The sequence below is a fragment of the Quercus lobata genome, chromosome 12 (assembly GCF_001633185.2).
Source record: "Quercus lobata isolate SW786 chromosome 12, ValleyOak3.0 Primary Assembly, whole genome shotgun sequence".
Taxonomy (NCBI): Eukaryota; Viridiplantae; Streptophyta; class Magnoliopsida; order Fagales; family Fagaceae; genus Quercus; species Quercus lobata.
In genome coordinates, this window is record NC_044915.1 from 34,523,468 (window position 1) to 34,542,586 (window position 19,119).

Sequence of the window (19,119 nt, forward strand, 5' to 3'; positions counted from 1 at the left end):
TTAATCCCTAATACAATTGTGAAAAATGACTAACAAGTCTAACAATACTTAGGGGCTAAGTTGGTTTTAGAGACCAAATTAGTTAGTTTTGAAATTTTTTGGATTTGAATGGCAATAGTCCAAATCTCTGAATATGTTAATGGAATTTACCTCTTCTTCTTCTTCTTCTTCTTCTTCTTCTTTTTTTCCTTACTCGCTGAATATTAGTACATTTTAAATTAAATATGTTGAAACTCAAAATAACTGAAGATGAATAAAGAGATGAGTTATAATAAAATTTGTTAAAGAAAGAGTTACTTGTATGTAAATTAGATTAAATAAATTAAGAGAAGTTTTCTAAATTAATAAATAACATGTAGGTTATGTGAAGGGTTGGAAGACTATATATATGGCTATGCTATGGACTAATTTCATATCAAGAGTGAATGAAGATAAATAGTTAAAAGTAAAGAGTATTATGTGAGAGAGTGAATTCAATAATATTCCTAAATACTTGAGAGATTTTAGGCCAAAGATAGGCGTTCTTCTGGTGGAGCTTTAGGCTTGAACACTTTGTGTAGAAGCTGTTCTAGCCATATAACATTTGTTGGGTTGTTGTATCCTGGGGGAGACAAGTCAGAGAAGGTCTGCATCGGTTACAAAGATTAGCCAACCAAGGGCTTGAATATCCTTAAAGAGAGTGAGTGCCGCACCTCAGTTCAAATAGTGTTGTGTTCATCTCTTCAAATTAATAATATTTAGTTTCTCTTTGTGTTGTTTCCATTATTATTGTGTTTGCACCAACAATTTTAAGGAGATTAAAAAATGGAGCCAACAACTGAGAAGCCAAATGACAATGTCGGAGATCTCAACAAGCCCTTCTGTTTTAAGGGAGCCCATTTCAAAAGATGGAAAGCCAAGGTCCTTTTCTATCTAAGCCTTTTTAAGGTAGCCTACGTCCTCATTGAGAAGAATCCAAACAAGGTCTCTACTAACGACATGACCGAAGATGAACTTTATGATCATCAAGAAAAAATAAATAAGTATGAACAAGATGAGTATAAATGTCATCATTATCTTTTAAATTGTCTTGTAGATCATTTTTATGATTATTATAATACTACATACAATTTTGCAAAGAAAATTTGGAAAGCTTTACAAAGCAAATATGACACTGAAAAGGCTGGTGCAAAGAAATATGCGGCTAGTCGTTTCTTTCGCTATCAAATGGTGGATAGCAAATCTGTTGTGGAACAGGTTCAAGACTTTCAAATGATCATGGCAGAAATTAGATCTGAAGGCATAAAGATTAAGGACAACCTTATTGAATAAGCTACCACCATCATGGAAAGAGTTCCAAAAATCAATGCGCCATAAACAAAAGGAGACATCCCTAGAATCCTTGATCACTCGCATCCGCGTAGAGGAGGAAGCTAGATGACAAGATGCACTTATAACACAAGAGGGTAATGGACATTCTACCACCAAGGTAAATTTAATTTCTGCAAGCAATAACCAACCCAAAGATCATTTTCCTAAAAATGCAAAATTGAGGCCAAGAAAGAAAAATATGAAAAATTATGGTAGACCTCACAATAGGGGCAACCCTAGTAAAAGGAATAAGAACCAAGGACCCTCTTCAAATAACCAACAAGTTAATGCATGTTTTTTCTGTGGCAAGAGTGGGCATATTGCTTGATTTTGCAAATTTCGGAAACATGGGTTTGTCCCACAGGCTAATGTTACCAAAGAGCTTTTAGTGGCTATGATTATAGACATATACATGATCCAATATGTTGAAGGGTGGTGGGCAGACTCTGGGGCCAATAGGCATGTCTGCTATGATAAAAATTGGTTCAAGATATACACTCCTTTTGAAGAAGAAAAAACAATAATGCTTGGTGACTCTAGTAAAACCAAGGTACTTGGGAGTGGTGAGGTTGAGCTAAAATTGACCTCTGGACGTGTGCTCACTTTGAAAGATGTGTTATACACTCCGTCCATAAGGAAAAATCTAATGTCAAGCTATTTGTTGAATAAGGCTGGCTTCAAACAAACAATGGAATCTGATCAATATGTAATCTCTAAGAAATGATTATTTGTGGGCAAAGGGTATGCTTATGATGAAATGTTCAAATTAAATATTGAAAATAATATATCATCTGCTAGTTCTGTTTATATGCTGTCTTCTGTGAATTTTTGGCATGCTCACTTGTGTCATATAAACAGTAGATATGTGAGAATTATGAGTAACATAGGATTAATCCCAAGACTAACAAAAAACTTTGAAAAATGTGAAGCACACAGTCAAGCTAATTACTAAATGACCTCATAAAAATGTTGAAAGAAATACTGAATTGTTAGAACTAATTCACATAGATCTTTGGGAATTTGAAGGAAAATGAACTTGTGGAGGAAATAGGTATTTCATCACTTTTATTGATGATTTCTCGAAATATGCATATGTTTATCTATTAAAAAATAAAAGTGATGCTTTTGAGAAATTTAAAGAATTTCTTAGAGAAGTTGAGAACCAATTCGGTAGAAAAATAAAAAGATTTAGAAGTGATAGAGGTCGAGAGTATGAATCTATTGGGTTCAACTCATTTATTCAGTCTTTGGGAATAATCCATGAAACTACTCCTCCATACTCACCTACATCTAATGGTGTGGCTGAAAGAAAAAATAGAACTTTGGTTAATTTAACAGATGTCATGCTTAATGAGTTAGGTCAGGTGCTCCTCTAAATTTGTGGGGGGAAGCAATTTTAATAGCTTGTCATGTTTTAAACAAAGTGCCACACAAAAAGACTAAACTCACACCTTTTGAGTTATGGAAGGGGCATAAGCCAAATTTGAGATATTTTAAAGTTTGGGGTTGCTTAGGCTTTGTAAAGTTAACGGATCCCAAAAATACCTAAATTAGGTGTTAGAGCTACCACCTGTGCTTTTATTGGATATGCAATAAACAGTACAACCTATAGATTTTTGAATATTGAAAATAATGTGATTTTTGAATCGGGTGATGCTATCTTTCATGAGGAAAAATTTCCTTTTAAATCTAATAGTAGTGGGGGCAAAGAAGTTATAGAAAATGTGTTATCTCAGCCTAGTTCTTCTACTCATTCACAAAATCAAGAAAATCTTGAAATTGAACTTAGAAGGAGTAAAAGAGCTAGAGTTGAAAAAGATTTTGGCCTAGACTATTATGTTTTTAATGTTGATGAAAATCCTCTAACTTTGAAAGAAGCTTTGTTATCACTTGGTGGTGTATTTTGGAAAAAGGCTGTGAATGATGAAATGGATTCACTTGTTTCTAATAAAACATGGAAGTTAGTAGATTTACCACTTGATTGTAAAACAATAGGTTGTAAATGGGTCCTTAGGAAAAAGCTTAAACCTGATGGCACAATAGACAAATTTAAAGCTAGACTTGTTGCAAAAGGTTTTAAGCAAAAAGCTGATGTTGATTTTTTCGACACTTTTTCTCCTGTTACTAGAATTACATCCATTAGATTGCTAATTGCTATTGCAGCCATATATGATTTGAAAATTCATCAAATGGATGTAAAAATAGCTTTTTTGAATGGGCACCTAGATGAGAAAATTTATATGGACCAACCTGAAGGCTTTGTAGAGTCTGGTCAAGAAAGTAAGGTGTGTAAGCTAACTAAATCTTTATATGGCTTAAAACAAGCTCCTAAACAATTGCATGAAAAATTTGATTCCTGCAGGATTGAAAATGGATATAAGTCAAATGAATCTGACAAGTGCATCTATTATAAAACTTGGGAAAACTCACATGTCATTATTAGCCTCTATGTGGATGACTTTCTAATATTTGACTCTAATTTGCATGTTATACATGAAACAAAAAATATACTTAGAAGCCATTTTGATATGAAAGATCTTGGTGAGGCTAATTTTATTTTGGGCATGAAAATTACAAAAACATATGATGGAATATTTCTTGATCAATCACATTATGTTGAGAAAATATTGAAAAAAATATAATTTTCATGATCATAAAAGTGTAGCTACTCCTTTTGATTCTAGTGTTCATTTGTTTCCTGTTAATAATGACAATGATATTGTTAATCAAAAGAAATATGCTAGCATAATCGGTAGTTTGCGATATGCGACCTATTGTACTATACCTGACATTGCCTATGCAGTATGAGTACTTAGCAGATTTACTAGTAAGCCCAGTAGAGATCATTGGCAAGCCATTGAGTGAGTTATGTAATGTCTATCTGGTACCAAATTACATGGTTTGTTTTATAAAAAATATCCTGCTATACTTGAAGGTTTCAATGATGCCGACCGAAATACTTTGTCAGGTGATTCTCTGTTTACCATTGGTTACATTTTTACTTTGGGTGGTGGTGCAATTTGTTGGAAATCTAAAAAACAAACCGTTATTGCTAACTATACTATGGAGGCTGAGCTTATAGCTTTAGGTTTAGCAAGTGAGGAAGCAAACTGGTTGAGAGATTTGTTGCATGAAATTCCTCTTTGGGAAAAACGAATGCCACCTATTTTAGTTCATTGTGATAGCACTGCTACAATTGGTAGAGTATGTAACCGTTTTTATAATAACAAATCCACATCCATAAGAAGAAAACACAATACTGTGAGATTTTATTTGAGTAATGACATCATTAATATAGAATATGTTAAATCTTGTGATAATCTTGCAGATCCATTAACTAAGGCCTTAACAATAGAAAGGATCTGGAATACATCGAGGGGGATGGGATTGAAGCCCATACAATCATGAGCCATGGATGAGGATACCCAACTCCGGGACCAGAGATCTTGAGAACTGAGTTCAATGGGAAAAACGAATCATACGATGGTTGGAAGAAAATGCATTATTAATTTTAATTTTATTTGAAAAAAAAAAAAATCCATCCCTATGGTGTAAATGCATTTATCCTGTAACGTGTAGGAGGTTGAGTTTTTTAAAACTCTTAATGAACAATCTGTAGCTCTTATGAGTGGGGTGTCAAAATTACAGGAGCACCCTAGATAGATTTCACCTATGTAAGTGTGGGAGTGGGGCCGCTCCCTATGATAATTGGGCTTATTTTCAAAGACGCTCATCAAAAACTGGGATTAGCACAGGGCTGTAACATGCTAGCTAGTAAAGCTCATGTCAACACCTGGATCATTATATGTGAGCAGTAATACTTTATTTCTCTTAAGTAGTCATAGTTCAAGTTGGAGACCACTACTAATAGAGATTGTTGTTTCACTAAGTGAAGGTTCAATGTAGAGCACACCTTTATGATGCATAATAATCCCTCTTTGCCCGGTAATCTATCATTTTCCAAATTTAATATTAAAATGAGTGGGGAATGTTAGTACATTTTAAATTAAATATGTTGAAACTCAAAATAATTGAAAATGAATAAAGAGATGAGTTATAATAAAATTTGTTAAAGAAAGAGTTACTTGCATGTAAGTTAGATTAAATAAATTAATAGAAGTTTTCTAAATTAATAAATAACATGTAGGTTATGTGAAGGGTTCGAAGACTATATATATGGCTATGCTATGGACTAATTTCATGTCAAGAGTGAATGAAGAGAAATAGTTAAAAGCAAAGGGTATTGTGTGAGAGAGTGTATTCAATAATATTCCTAAATACTTGAGAGATTTCGGGTTAAAGAAAGTTGTTCTTTTGGTGGAGCTTTAGGCTTGAACACTTTGTGTAGAAGCTATTCTAGCCATACAACATTTGTTGGGCTGTTGTATCTTAGGGGAGACAAGTCAAAGAAGGTCTGCACTGGTTACAAAGATTAGCCAACCAAAGGTTTGAATCTCCTTAAAGAGAGCGAGTGCCGCGCTTCAGTCTAAATAGTGTTGTGTTCATCTCTTCAAATTAATAATATTTAGTGTATTATTCAGTTTCTCTTTGTATTGTTTCCATTATTATTATATTTGCACTAACATTGAGAAATAGTTTACTATTTGAGTACTTGGAAGGGTTACTAATTGAGATATTTATTTTTGTTGCCTTTAGTTTTACAAGTTGAGGTATTTCATCATCTGTTTTAAGTTAATAATCCATATTAGTAAAACTTAGATACAGTTATATATGTCTAAATTGAACACCATTGGTTCCCTGATAGCTAATAGGTCATTGGTTCAAATCCTACTCAAGGAGATTTTTGGTTTATCGCTGTTTTGACCTAGTGAGTTGTCTCATTTTTTATAGTTTATCCTCGGATTTTTTAATGTATTTTTATTTGAAATATATTAATTATTAATTCAATAATTGAACCAATAATCCAACGGTTGAACCAATGAAGCATCATACCACTCTCTAGACCGTTCAATGCTTATCGTTCCGATAACTATGAAATATTTTATTATACGTAGACTACAAATTAAAAGACGACTTCATTCTTTTTTTATTTAAAAATAAAGTATAATTATATAAAAATATTAAGAAACAGTTGAAATACAGAGTACAATCACCTTGAATTTGTGCATTCAAGTTAATGAATTATTGATATATTAATTATTAATTCAATAATTGAACCAATAATCCAACGGTTGAACCAATGAAGCATCATACCACTCTCTAAACCGTTCAATGCTTATTGTTCCAATAACTATGAAATATTTTATTATACGTAGAGTACAAATTAAAAGACGACTTCATTCTTTTTTTTTTAAAAATAAAGTATAATTATATAAAAATATTAAGAAACAGTTGAAATACACAGTACAATCACCATGAATTTGTGCATTCAAGCTAATGAGTTATTGATAAGTGTCTTTTTAATAACATAGATTACAACTTATAATTGCATATTAATATTGTTTAACTTATGTTTTTATGGCACTTGAACAAGAGGTTTTTTTTTTTTTTTTTTTTTTTTTTTTTTTTTTTTTTTTTTATAAAGTCAAAACATACATAAATATTTATGTCGTTTCTAATTTACAGGTTAAGGCATTTCATCCATTGTTTTTTAAGTTAACATGTGGGTTTTTATTTTTATTTTTTCCACTGATAGCAAGTGCGGAAGATGAATTCGAATCTCTTTATATATATTTTTTATTAAAAAAATCTAGATAATACAAATGTACTACAAGATCGAGTAAACTCTTGGCAATATATGGGACATTTAAATCCTTTCAATTTTGATTATAATCTTGTCTCACCAACCTTACCCCTTGTCCTGAAGCTTGACCACAAATCATCTTCCTTCCAAACTCATCCATGACAAGGCATGCCCCACACAGAAGTAGATAATAAAACTCATGATTGTTATCTTGCAATCAAAACACAAAGATAATATAATCATGATTACTATTCTAATCTTCTAATAAAATAAAATTTAAGTAACTGCTTCAAACAAAGTTGGATGGGTAGGGACTCGAGAAAGAGAGAGATGGGATTGTCTAGGCCGGCAGAGATCAATTGTGGGGCATAAAGTAGGTATAGAAAAAATGTTGCCACTTTTTCTTACAAGTTCTATCTTCCTAACCTAGGAAATATTGAAGAAAAAGAACCAAGGCTTTCCAGTTACAGTAGTGTGTTTTAGACTTGTTAAGTATCATCCAAATTACAATTGCGTTTACATGTGATGTGAGTCACATTCACGTATATGTGATAAAGTATATACAAAATATATGGCTACAAGCAAAGCCCAAAGATATGGTGCAAATCCCCTGGGGTCCAAAAATGTCCGGATTGAAGGAGACATTTGAACATATATAACCTAAAGCTACCTTACCCTATAAACCCGTCATACAAGAAAAATTGGAAAAAAGTGGGCCCGCTTATTAGTACCAGATACATTTTCTTCTTTCTCTCGTGATTTAGAGGGTGTTTGGTATATGTACTTAAACAATAGTTTTTAGTTTTTAAATAACATTACACGTATTTCTACACATTTTTTCACCCACACGTATTTTCAAAAAATACAAATAAAGTTACGAGAACAATATTACCAAACAGCCTAGATTCATTTCATGTCATTTTACCTCTTATTATAAGTCTTTCTCTATAAGAAAGTCCATGAAAGTGACGCAATTGTAGACTGTGATGACTTGAAAATTAGAGATATATGAAAAGATGAGGCATTGTACATGTAATTCCCACCCACAAAAGTCCCTTTCTTTTCTTGTAAGGTAGAAACGTAGAAACTTTGAAAGATAATAGTAGATGAAAAAAGAAATCTGTCGGCTCCTTTTCATTATGGGGTTAATCAAATTTCTAATCTTGATTAAAATTTATATGTGATGTGGAAGACTGATAATCCAGGATCTATTACCTTTTGGTATCCAATGCTACAAAATAAAAATAAAAATAAAAAATATATAAAGAACACAAAAATAAAAGAGATTCTTTGGTCTTACAAGAAGTAGTTAATGAGGTTTGAAGTTTTGTCTGCTTTTGATCATTGGTTTCCAGTTTTGGCCTAAATGGATCAAAATGATATATTATATGATTATATTATACCAAGATATAATATGATTATTTAATATATTTCATTGCTTATGTATGTATGTTTTAGATCTGAGCTAAGAAGGGCCTATTGTTGTCTCTGACAATCTGACACAAGGCCTCCTTAATAAAAACAAGCTTTGTAGCTCCTAACAGACTCCTGACACTCCCTCCAGAAACTCGGGTGTTAGAATCTAGTTAGGAGAATCAAACTAGGTACCAGAAAATATATTTAACCCTTTTTTTTTTCTTCGATGAATACTAGAATGTAACTAAATAATTGGGTATTCCTTATTTTTCTCAAAAAAGAATCAAAGTGATCAAAAGGGTGTGGTCTAGACTAGTGTCAGTGCTAGTAATATGGATGACTTTCCAAAGGTTTTGTGTGGGTGGAGCTGGGAGGAGAACAAGTTGTTTGAGCTGGCTTTGGCAGTGGTAGATGAAGAGGACCCAGATCGGTGGGAAATGGTTGCAGCCATGGTCGGAGGCAAGAAGAGTGCAGAGGATGTGCAGAAACATTATGTGATCCTTTTGGAGGATTTGCAGGTTATAGAATCTGGTAAGCTGGATCATAAACTAGGTGAAGCTCAGCCTTGTGGTCAAGTTGATTGCACACAACCCAGATGCTGGACTGATGAAGATAACAAGTATGCAATTCTCTCCTATTGCATCTCAAAAGCTTTAATCTTTCTCCCTTTGTTGGTTTATTTTAGATTTGTTTTTGCATGTTCAAGTTTTCTGTTTGTCTTTCATATATTCCTGAATTATTTTGTCTTTATCACTGTTCCAATCTCATCAATATTCAACAGAATAGAGATACCGGGTTTATTTTGGTTTCAAAGGGATTCATTCCCTTCTTGTTCTTTTCTTTGGTCTGTAATCTCCCACCATATCAGCATATGTACAATGGAGTCAAATTGCAGTTTTAAATATGCATTCTTCTCAAAGAAGGGGAAGATAATCCTTAATAAAGCCGGCATACGGAATTTTATACTATATACTAAAGATCATTGATTCTAAAAGCTGTGTTCAAAATCTCTTAATTTATTCAGCTCTTTTAGGGTCTAAACATTCCCAGTTCGAGTAAACGAAGGCAAAGTAAAATTAGTTGGGTTCATTTACTGTAGGTCCTCCTTGATCTGGTGCCAAAAATTAGATGAAATTGTAGCCTAGTAGGCCTTTGGGTCTTTTCAGTTTTCTGAATGCCTCTACTTTCATGCCATTTGGTCCTCCTCTCATCCTCATGGCTTTCCACTCAGCAGTAAATACTAAATGGAAGCAAACTCTTGCATTAGAATAAACCACACATTTGCATCACAGATTAATTTCTTGTTTTCGTGTTTATATGATTATCTCCTCAAATAATACATAACATTAAGGAAAATAAAATGCTATAAAGGGATCATTTTACACACAAAACAGATAAGAGGGCATAACTATGTTCGCTAAACATGGAACATCATAATGCCTTGTAATAAATATCCATGAATAACATATTTTTAAAAAATAATTCTCCATATCAAGACCTGAACAACTCTGCCATATTTCAATGTTTTGTGTGATTTTACTCAATTTCAGGTTGGCTATTTTGGAATTTTATGATTGCAAAAATGAAGCTCAATTCAAAAGCTCAATGAGTGGTTGCAGAGTAGTTTGCCATGAAAATATGATGTGTGTGTAATACATAGCTCCAATGAGCATGTGAAAGCTGTTGGATGAAGAATCTGGCATTTTGGTTGTCATGTGGGTGTTAAGCAGCACTGAAAATTTTGTTTGGAGTAAATTGAGGCATGCATACCCAGCCTAGTTCCCAAATTGTTACATATTAGATAAAAATGAAATGATTTTCTTTCATTTGATTTGATTGCTTCAATGATTAATGCTGAATTGTAGTTTGTCTGAACAATATTAAATTAAAATCACAAATGTGAACAAAATCCTCTTCCTTCCTTCACTCCTCCCCAGTTAGTTATATTAGCAGCTAGTTTCTGATTTTGTAATTATTTTATTTTATTGCAGCTTGCTTGTTCAGTGGAACATTAACTGATCTCTGGAACCTCTGGCTATCCATAGAAGCAGATTGATATCTTTACAAGAACATGCCCAGTTAGAACACAGCCTAAACAATGTTGATGCTTATGGTTAGTGCATCAATCTGAATTTTATCCATAGTTTGTAGACGTTTTCAATCTCTTCTTTGTAACATGGGAATGATCAGTAAAAGGCAAGCAGAAAGACTAAGATTCCAGACTGTAAATAGCAGATAGCCAGATATTGGTTGAGCCTCCGCTATTAACTTGGACTCAAAACACATAACAGCCTCTTTCCTGTGCTGGTTGCTTCATCCACAAACCATAATGTGGCCCAGATATATATGGTTATAAATGTGAAGGACCATAAGCATTTGATTCACATTTTCATTTGGTTGTGAGGTGTACTATAAATGTTTTGAGACCTGATCTATTTCTTAAAATTATTCTGTGACCGTTGAAATCTTTTTAACATATTTGATTGGGTGTCTATGCTGGCATGGGTCTGTGTTATAATATCTCTAATAGCTCGACCCTAAGGTTACTTATTTTTTAAACTTTTTCCAATTATTTACGTGGTTTACTTTGCAACTATGTCTCTTCCTCTCTTTGGCTCTTCATCTCCTATTCAATAGTATGTTTCAGTCTCTTTCTGTGTCTAGAGAAAAAAAAAAAAAAAAAAAAAAAAAAAACTTTCTACTTGATGCTGAAACTGAAAAATTGAGGAGTAGTAATGGTGAAATGATTGAATTTCTAAGTGGGTCCTCCACCTCTAATCAGAGGCTTTGTCGTTGCCATCAAGCTACATTTCCCATCTACAAAGTTTACATTGTAATAATTCTATGACAGAATGAGAAAGCATGAAAGAAACAGTTTAGGTTAGTCGTGTGGACCTAGATGTGATGCTTTGCCAAGTTTTTCTGATAAGGAAACTGACACCTTCCCAATTTAGTACTCCTTTGTAGAGTAACTATCAAGTGTCCTCCCTTTTCCCTTTTCTTTTCATCTTTTGTCATTGTCAATCCTAATATTATACAGTACATCCCTTCTCCTTTCCCTAGCCCTTCTAAATTCTAATTACCTCACCTACTTATTATCAGTTTCTATTTTAATCATATACAAAATATTTTTAAGTTAAAAGTTAAACAGAAAATAGGATGAGATGCTTGGAAAAAAAATAAAATAAAGAGCATCCATTCAAGTTTTTGTTAGTTTCCTCTTTTAATTTTTACACCATAACTGAAGTAACCTCCATTTATTATTTTCCATTTGTTGTTTTCTTATCCTTAGATTTTTTTTTTTTGAAGAAACAAGTTGGTTTGAGTAGACCTTTGAAAGCTCTTAAATCATTTTCAAAGTTAATTTTTTAGGCTATTTTGTTTAGTTATTTGTGATGCTTCTTGATTTGTTAGATCATTAATTCTGAATTTAAAGTGACTTCTAGAGTGTTATTTTACAAAATTTCAAGACCTAACATTTGTCTTCTTAAAGGTTGCTTTGTTTGTTCTTTGTGCATGGTTGATGGTCCAAATATTAGCTTCAATTATTGTACAAACACGCATGATGCTACGATTGTTTGTGGTGAGAATAAATCAATGGCAATTCAGCTGACATAGGTTCAAAATACGAGCATGACATATATGAACCATTTTTAAAAGTTTTGTCAAAAAAATAAATTAAAGACTCAAGATGAAAGTATCAAATACTTACCGTATTCAAGTAGAATTCACAAAAGAGTAATAAAAAAAAGAGTCATGCTAACGAGTATTCTTAGGGTAATAGTTAACAATCTATTTTAAGAAAGTTTTGATACTATTTTTATGAGAAATGGAAAAAACTGTCAAAACATTAATTGTTTTTTCTCATAAAAAATTTATTTAAAAGGATTATTAATTATTGCCCTAAGGACATCCGTTAGCATTTCCTATAATTTTATTTTTTATTTTTTTATTAATACTTTTTTTTTGAGAATCATTTTTTATTAATACTTATAACATTACACTCACACTACTCTTAACTATTTCACTTTGCTTTCTTATTATCTTACACTTATTCTTGCTATCTTGCTATGTCACGTATATTGCTACACTTGTGGATGCATTGATACAACCATTGGAAGCAAAAAAAAAAAAAAAAAAACTAAAGAGACAAAGGGTCTGTTTGGATACAGTTTATTGCTGAAAATTGAAAATTGAAAACATTGTAACAAAATAATTTTTAAATGTGTGAATAATGCCATGAGACCTAGTTTTAACTTAACATTTTTTGAAATCCGTACTTTTGGGTCCCGTGAACAGTGTACGGAACCCACAGAAAAAAGGCCAAATGCAAGGAGTTTCATTTTTCAGTGCAATCCAAACTCAACCAAAGTGTTAAAAATCTATCACTTATTATAAGTTAAAATGGTTGAATGCATGGAACAAGGAAGGTCAATTCTCTATGTTTCTCAAAAAAAAAAAAAAAAAAAAATCGATTCGCTACTCTTTATAAAAAAAAAAAAGGGGGGGGGGGGGTGTTAATTCTTTACTCATTGGCTAATGTGGTAATGACCCTTACATTTACAACACGATATTTGCTCTCCATCCATATTGGTGCCAGCATGAGATATTCAGTGTTTAAATCTCCGCTCTATAAAATATATACAGTATATATTAATTAAATCACAGATCACATCGAATACTTCGTACCCTACAAATTGTTCTGAATGGTTTTACCATTTATAGTGCGTGTGCATCAGCTAGTTTGAAATGGTTTTACCATTTATATTATATCCTAGTCAATCAGCTGAGCTTGTAACTCAAGCGGGGACCCAGAAAATGATCCGCTCTCCCTGAAATTATTAAGAAAAAATCCCGATTCATTGGACCTTTCCATACAATCAAATAGAAATGCCAGAAAGACAGTTTTGTAAGAGCCCAAATTATAAAATTGAATAAATCTTTCGCTATCTGTTGCTTGTTGGGACTCCTCATTCCTCTTCAATTCACATTGTTCATACAAAAATCCCTGATAAATTATAAAACAAGATCATTTTGCACCATATCTAATGGATTCCTTGGTTGGAGATAGAACTTTGGCACAGCAAAACATGATTTAGTATTTACAAAATAACATGATACAAGAAATTCAAAACCCATGATTGTCATTCCATAATGGTTGCTAGCTGCGGTTCGTCCTCGACAGTAATGGTACAGAGTCCACAGTAATACATTACAGGCTGTAACGTTTACAGGGATATTTCAAGGAATGAAGCTCATATAATGTGTGCAGTTTCTTGGTGCTGCTAATTTCTGATCTCTTTGAGGAGCTAACAATGCCAAAAAAATCCATCTTTGGACAAATTCTAATATTTTTGAAGCCCAAACCTGAGGAATTTTTCAATAGACAATATCAGTATAAAAAATTATTATTTTTATTCTTATTTTTTTTGGTGGGTATTTAAGGAGGGGGTTGGTGGAGTTCAAACCGCAAACGCCCAAGCATCACAAGAGGTGCTTGAACCATTGGGGTATCTCTTGAACCCTAGTATCAATGAAATTATTTGCCTCTAGGCCTAACAACTTGGTAGACAACACTTTGGGATATTTTCACTTGACCCCCTAATTTATGTCAAGTCTAATACCCCTACTAGATATAAAATCAAGCAATCAGTCGTCAATCTCCTAATTATTATTATTTTTTTGGTTAGGAATCTCCTAATTAATTGATAATAGGCAAAATGTCACTTGCAGTTAACAATTTCCATTAATTTCAAAATTTAATGGAAAATTCATAAAGTTAAAAGGGGAGAAATTCACTATGTGAACATTGCTCGATTTCAAAATTTCCCTTTTAAAATTTTGAAATTGATAAAATTGTTAATATTAATGGGCATTTTGCATATTACAAACCAATCCCAAAAGCAGTATTGCTCGATTTCATGATTTAGTGGAGAGATTGATTGACCTACAGTTTAAGAGATAGATTGCAATTAAACCCAACATTTTACTCATTTTTCAAAATAAGAAAGTAGATATAATTGGTGACACGTGTCACCATCTTAACCGTCCAGTGCACTGGAGCACGAGACCAAAACTTTACCCAAAATAATGATCTGCATCAAGCAATATGACAAAATCACAAAGCTAGTATAGTAATATCTCCTCCCATCAAAAAAAAAAAAAAAAAAAAGTAATATCTCCAAGACTAGAAAGGAATTACTCAAAAACACATTTTTTGCTCCCAAAAAAAAAAAAAAAACAATATATATGCAAGTGTGTGTGTGTGTGTGTGTGAGACCCTCTAAAATAAATGAATGAAGAGGAGAGGAGAAGAAAAGAAAGAGAGAGGCACAGCCAGGGAAGAGGCAGTGCATGAGTAGAGCCACAACAGGTTGCTCCTCTCAATCTCAAATCTATGCTGTTGATAGCTCCATCCATGCTCTGCCTGTTCCCCGTCTATGTTTGTCTTTTGCTGTGCCTTCTCTCTCTTGTTCTAACCCCCATTTTACCTTACCTCATAGTTGTCACCATCTCAGCTTCTCAAAAATAAGATTGCCCCAAACTTTGATTGATTACTTCATGGGGTTTCTGTTTGAGCTATGCTGTAATTTTGTTCAAATATATAATGAAACAAAGGCAAACCATTGTCGTACACGTTAAAGTACTACCAAATTTTGGTTGAATAAGCTGACCATGTACTACCTCTTTTGTGTACTAAAAAGAAGAGGTACTAAGGAGAATGGAATGTACTACCCTTTTGCATCTATTCAAATTATGGTACTGCACCAAATAATGAGAAATACACAATTTTGGAACCCAATTAATTAGAATATTAGCGGTTCTTCCAAATCTTATTGAGTTGAAACTTGAAATTGTTCATGACTTTTGTTCTGTAACTTTCCATAATTAAATTATCTTTCCTAGTTCAAATGAAATATCCATGATTCCTTTCTAAGACTAAAAGTTGAAGCAATAGGTATTAGATTCATAGGTTTATACTTTATACATTTAAAAAATAAATATGGTAGAAAAGGAAAAAGCCAAGGTTAAAAGCCAATAACAACTTTGTTTGAAGCTCGCATATGAGCCCTGCTGACCATGACCACCAAACATTATCGTTCAGAACCACCACAACCACCCTCACAAATAGAAGAAAAGTAGAGAAACATCTCCCTTCGACACACATGGTCCATGTATTATGTATACAAACATGTCGTATTCAAGGGAATGAAGTAAAAATCAAAACATTCTCCTAAAAAAAAAAAAAAATGTAAAAATCAAAACAAGTAATATATATAAGATGAATTCGAGAAAGATTATGGCCAATTAAAGAATTCCAAAAATAATTTACCAAATCAACATTTTCTTTTAAAGATATAATAAGATTTGACCTTATGTATAATATTCGCTTAATTATAATAATTACGTTAGATATCAAAGAGTTTCTTTATTTTATTTTATTTTATTTTATTTATTTTTTAATTTTTATGTTGACAAAATACTTTATCAATTTAGCTAACTTAAACCACAAATCAACTTACACAAGGTTGTTTTCTCCCTTGTGTGTGTTTGTTTCTGTAAGGACTTAATTTGTAACGACCCAAAATGATATTGGGTTCGCACGTAAAAAGGCCCAAACAATATCATTTGTAGAGCGTGGGTTTGAAAGGCTAGGCCTTGGTCACCAGACGGTGGTTAGTCGTGGCGTTCATACAGAATTAAACCGTGTTCGCTCGAGGAGTCTTTCTCCTTGAGGCGGTCTGGGAAGCTCTGGTTCTTGGCCTTTTTTTCCCAGCCCCTTTCCCGGATTGCTTGCTTCCCCTTTTATATTAGCTTGTATTCCTTATCCAACGTCCACGTGTAGGTTCGACTTTCCAGGACTGATACTTGTCCCATCAGCCCATACCCAAAGTGGTAGGGGTTGGTTGTAAAAGCTGAAGAGTATGGTTCTGTCAGGTGCAGAGTATTTAATGGCAGTAATGACAGCTTTCTCTTTGTCCTTGGTTGCCATACTGTCCAGCGGTCCTTTCTCTATCAACATAGATATTTTAGGTTTTTCCCAAAATTGTTCCTATACCGCTCTTGCCCTTTCTTTCAGGAGTACCTTGAGAATGCCGAGGACAGAATCATCCTCGACTATATCTCAAGATTACTTGGACTTTTATTATACGTCCTCGGCTATATCCTTCCTCGGCTCAGGCCTTGGGCCCCAATGTAAAAATGGGTCAGGGCCACAAATTATTGGGCCTCACAGTTTCTAAAAACGAAAAAAAAAAAAATGCATATACCGATAATTAGGAATGGAGCCACACTAGGGTCCAAGGGGCCCTAGCCCCCTAAGTTGAATAATTTTAATTATTTTTTCTAAACATATTTAAGGCCTAATTTGAATTGAGTCTAAAAGAAATATAACTTGGCCCCCTCCACAGATCAATCCAAAAAACCAAACTTCACACCTCATCATCCCAAAATTATTAACAAAAATTTATTACAAAAATAAAATAAAATAATTGATAACCAATCATGAACCATTCTATATATATACTTTGGCTTCCTTAACTTGAAATCCCGATTCCGTTCTTACCGACAATCAATGGCGTCTCTAGAATTTTTTTTTAGGGCGGTCACTAAGAAACTTAAATTATACAAAATTTAATAAAGAGACAATTTGAACATATCAATGTCACAAAAAAAAAAAAAATGCAAATACATGAAGTATTACAATTTTTTTGTACTAACAAAGAGAATAAGAAAAAAAATAGACCAATAAAAGATAAAGTGCAAATTGAAAATGTTGATATGAGAATAATAAAGTGACCACAGAAATTTCATAACAAATCTTATGCAACAAGTTGTTAGCCCGTTATTGGTGGGTAAAACATGTCAATATTTAACCCGAATTAGAATTAGTAATAATTTACCACATAAGATTTACTGTGAAATTATTGTGAAAATATGATGGATATAGCATTATTCTTATATTTATTGAATTCAAATTCTTATGATTCTCAAGTAAAGGTGTTCAACATTTTTATTAGAGTATTCAAAATAAGTTAATTTAGTATATAATATATATTTTTAAAGTACATATATATACACATTTTTTTTTCAAGTCAGGGCAGTCAAAAAATATATTAATTTATAAAATAACGCTTACCAAAAAAAAAAAAAATTTATAATAATTTTTTTTTGGACAAGTGAAGGTGGTATAGGACTATCCTCACATACAAGTAGAGCCGCCAGTGCCGACAATTGAAGAATGCATGTTTTTTTTTTTGTTTTTTTTACAAGCAGAGCCGCCGGTGCTGACAATTGAAGATTGCATGTTTATTGCTAGAGACAGTTTAGACTTTAGCGGATGTAAAAGAAGCCACAAACTTCATGGAAAGCATAGTTCACATCATGTATTTATGATAATCTGCTGCTAAAGCAAACTTTATTAAATAGATGAGAAGAAAGTCTCCATCATATTAAAGATGCCCAATATTAGGTGCAAACTAAAGTCACAAGCTATTCAAACGATATTATAGTGAATATTGGGCAATTTCAACATTTTTTTTCCTTTTTGGCTTCAAAACCAGGAGGACATTTACGGTTGATGATTGACCAAATTAAGAAACAGAAACTAGGAAATGATTCTAAGAAAGAACCTAGTCGCCGCCAAGAAAATTACACAACAAGAGCTGCTAATATTATATGTGATATGATTATGTACATAACATTAGTGAGGAGCACAAGTGTGTACACTCTAATTAATTATTAAAACATTTCATATCTTAAATTTAGGTAAAATTATTAGCAGCTAAGTTTAAAAAATTAAAAATTCTACTCCAATTACAATTCTATTACCAATTTTTTTAAAACATATATATTTATAATTATTTTGACATTTAACATAAATTTGTATTTTTATTATTATTTAAAATTTACTTGGCATTGAAACTTTTAAAACCCATCCTTTATTGTAGTTGTAATATGATCTATAGATTATAGATGCATATGAGATTTTATTTATTTATATCTCAGAAGCGTATAAGATTCTATTTGCACATAAGACTCATTTGCATATATCTAGGAGTCGAAGTTGGCCCATTTTCTTAAAGGTCCAATACCCACATTCTAGGAGTAGCTTATTGATTCACCCAATTTAACATAGACTACATGACCGGGGTTTCGGCGCCCATAATGGACTCGGGGTTGGTAGTAACCTTCTCAAGCAATTGAGCCTAATAATTAATTTCTTGAACTAGTCTAGATTGATTAGTTATAGGCGCTAAGCAATTTTCTTAAAAGCCAGGTGGATAATTTACAAGCCCACCAATTAATAGCTTTGCTAAATAATTATTTATGTTTTGATATTCCTTCTGAATCCAAATTCTGTGATAAATTTGTATTAGTTTTCTCTAAAGAACTCATATGTGTGGTTACTACTTATGCATTACTTAAACTTCCGCATTGTACTATGACGTGAGACCACTTGGGCACTAATAAGGCTTACCACTACTTGAACTCACAATCCTTGGACTTACGGGTGCGATAAATCACAAGGAGTTACTACCATTAGACCACCTCTCTAAGTGGTATAATTAAACTATAGTTGAAATTATATTATTTGATTTTTTATTTAGGAACTCAAAAAAAGTAGGCTCACCAACCTTGCATAATTA

The 19,119-nt window shown here is 32.7% G+C and overlaps 1 protein-coding gene and 1 long non-coding RNA gene across 2 annotated transcripts; one reads left to right on the plus strand and one right to left on the minus strand.

The window, feature by feature from the left end:
* The first annotated feature begins 8,299 nt into the window (after positions 1-8,299).
* On the plus strand, positions 8,300-10,950 carry LOC115971748 (protein RADIALIS-like 3). The gene is made up of 2 exons (XM_031091774.1): positions 8,300-9,089; positions 10,462-10,950. Exons 1-2 carry the CDS (start codon positions 8,803-8,805, stop codon positions 10,487-10,489), a joined length of 315 nt encoding a protein of 104 aa, XP_030947634.1. The 5' UTR covers positions 8,300-8,802; the 3' UTR covers positions 10,490-10,950.
* Positions 10,951-13,443: 2,493 nt separating this feature from the next.
* Positions 13,444-15,053, minus strand: LOC115971749. The gene is made up of 2 exons (XR_004087345.1): positions 14,967-15,053; positions 13,444-13,837 (listed from the first exon to the last, which is right to left on the minus strand). It is a non-coding gene; the product is annotated as an uncharacterized LOC115971749 (long non-coding RNA).
* Between the last annotated feature and the right edge of the window lie 4,066 nt (positions 15,054-19,119).

Coding starts and splice junctions, on each gene's coding strand:
- LOC115971748 (XM_031091774.1), top strand. CDS start 8,803: ATGGATGACTTTCCAAAGGTTTTGTGTGGGTGGAGCTGGGAGGAGAAC. Junction 9,090..10,461: donor TGGACTGATGAAGATAACAA/GTATGCAATTCT, acceptor ATTTTATTGCAG/CTTGCTTGTTCAGTGGAACA.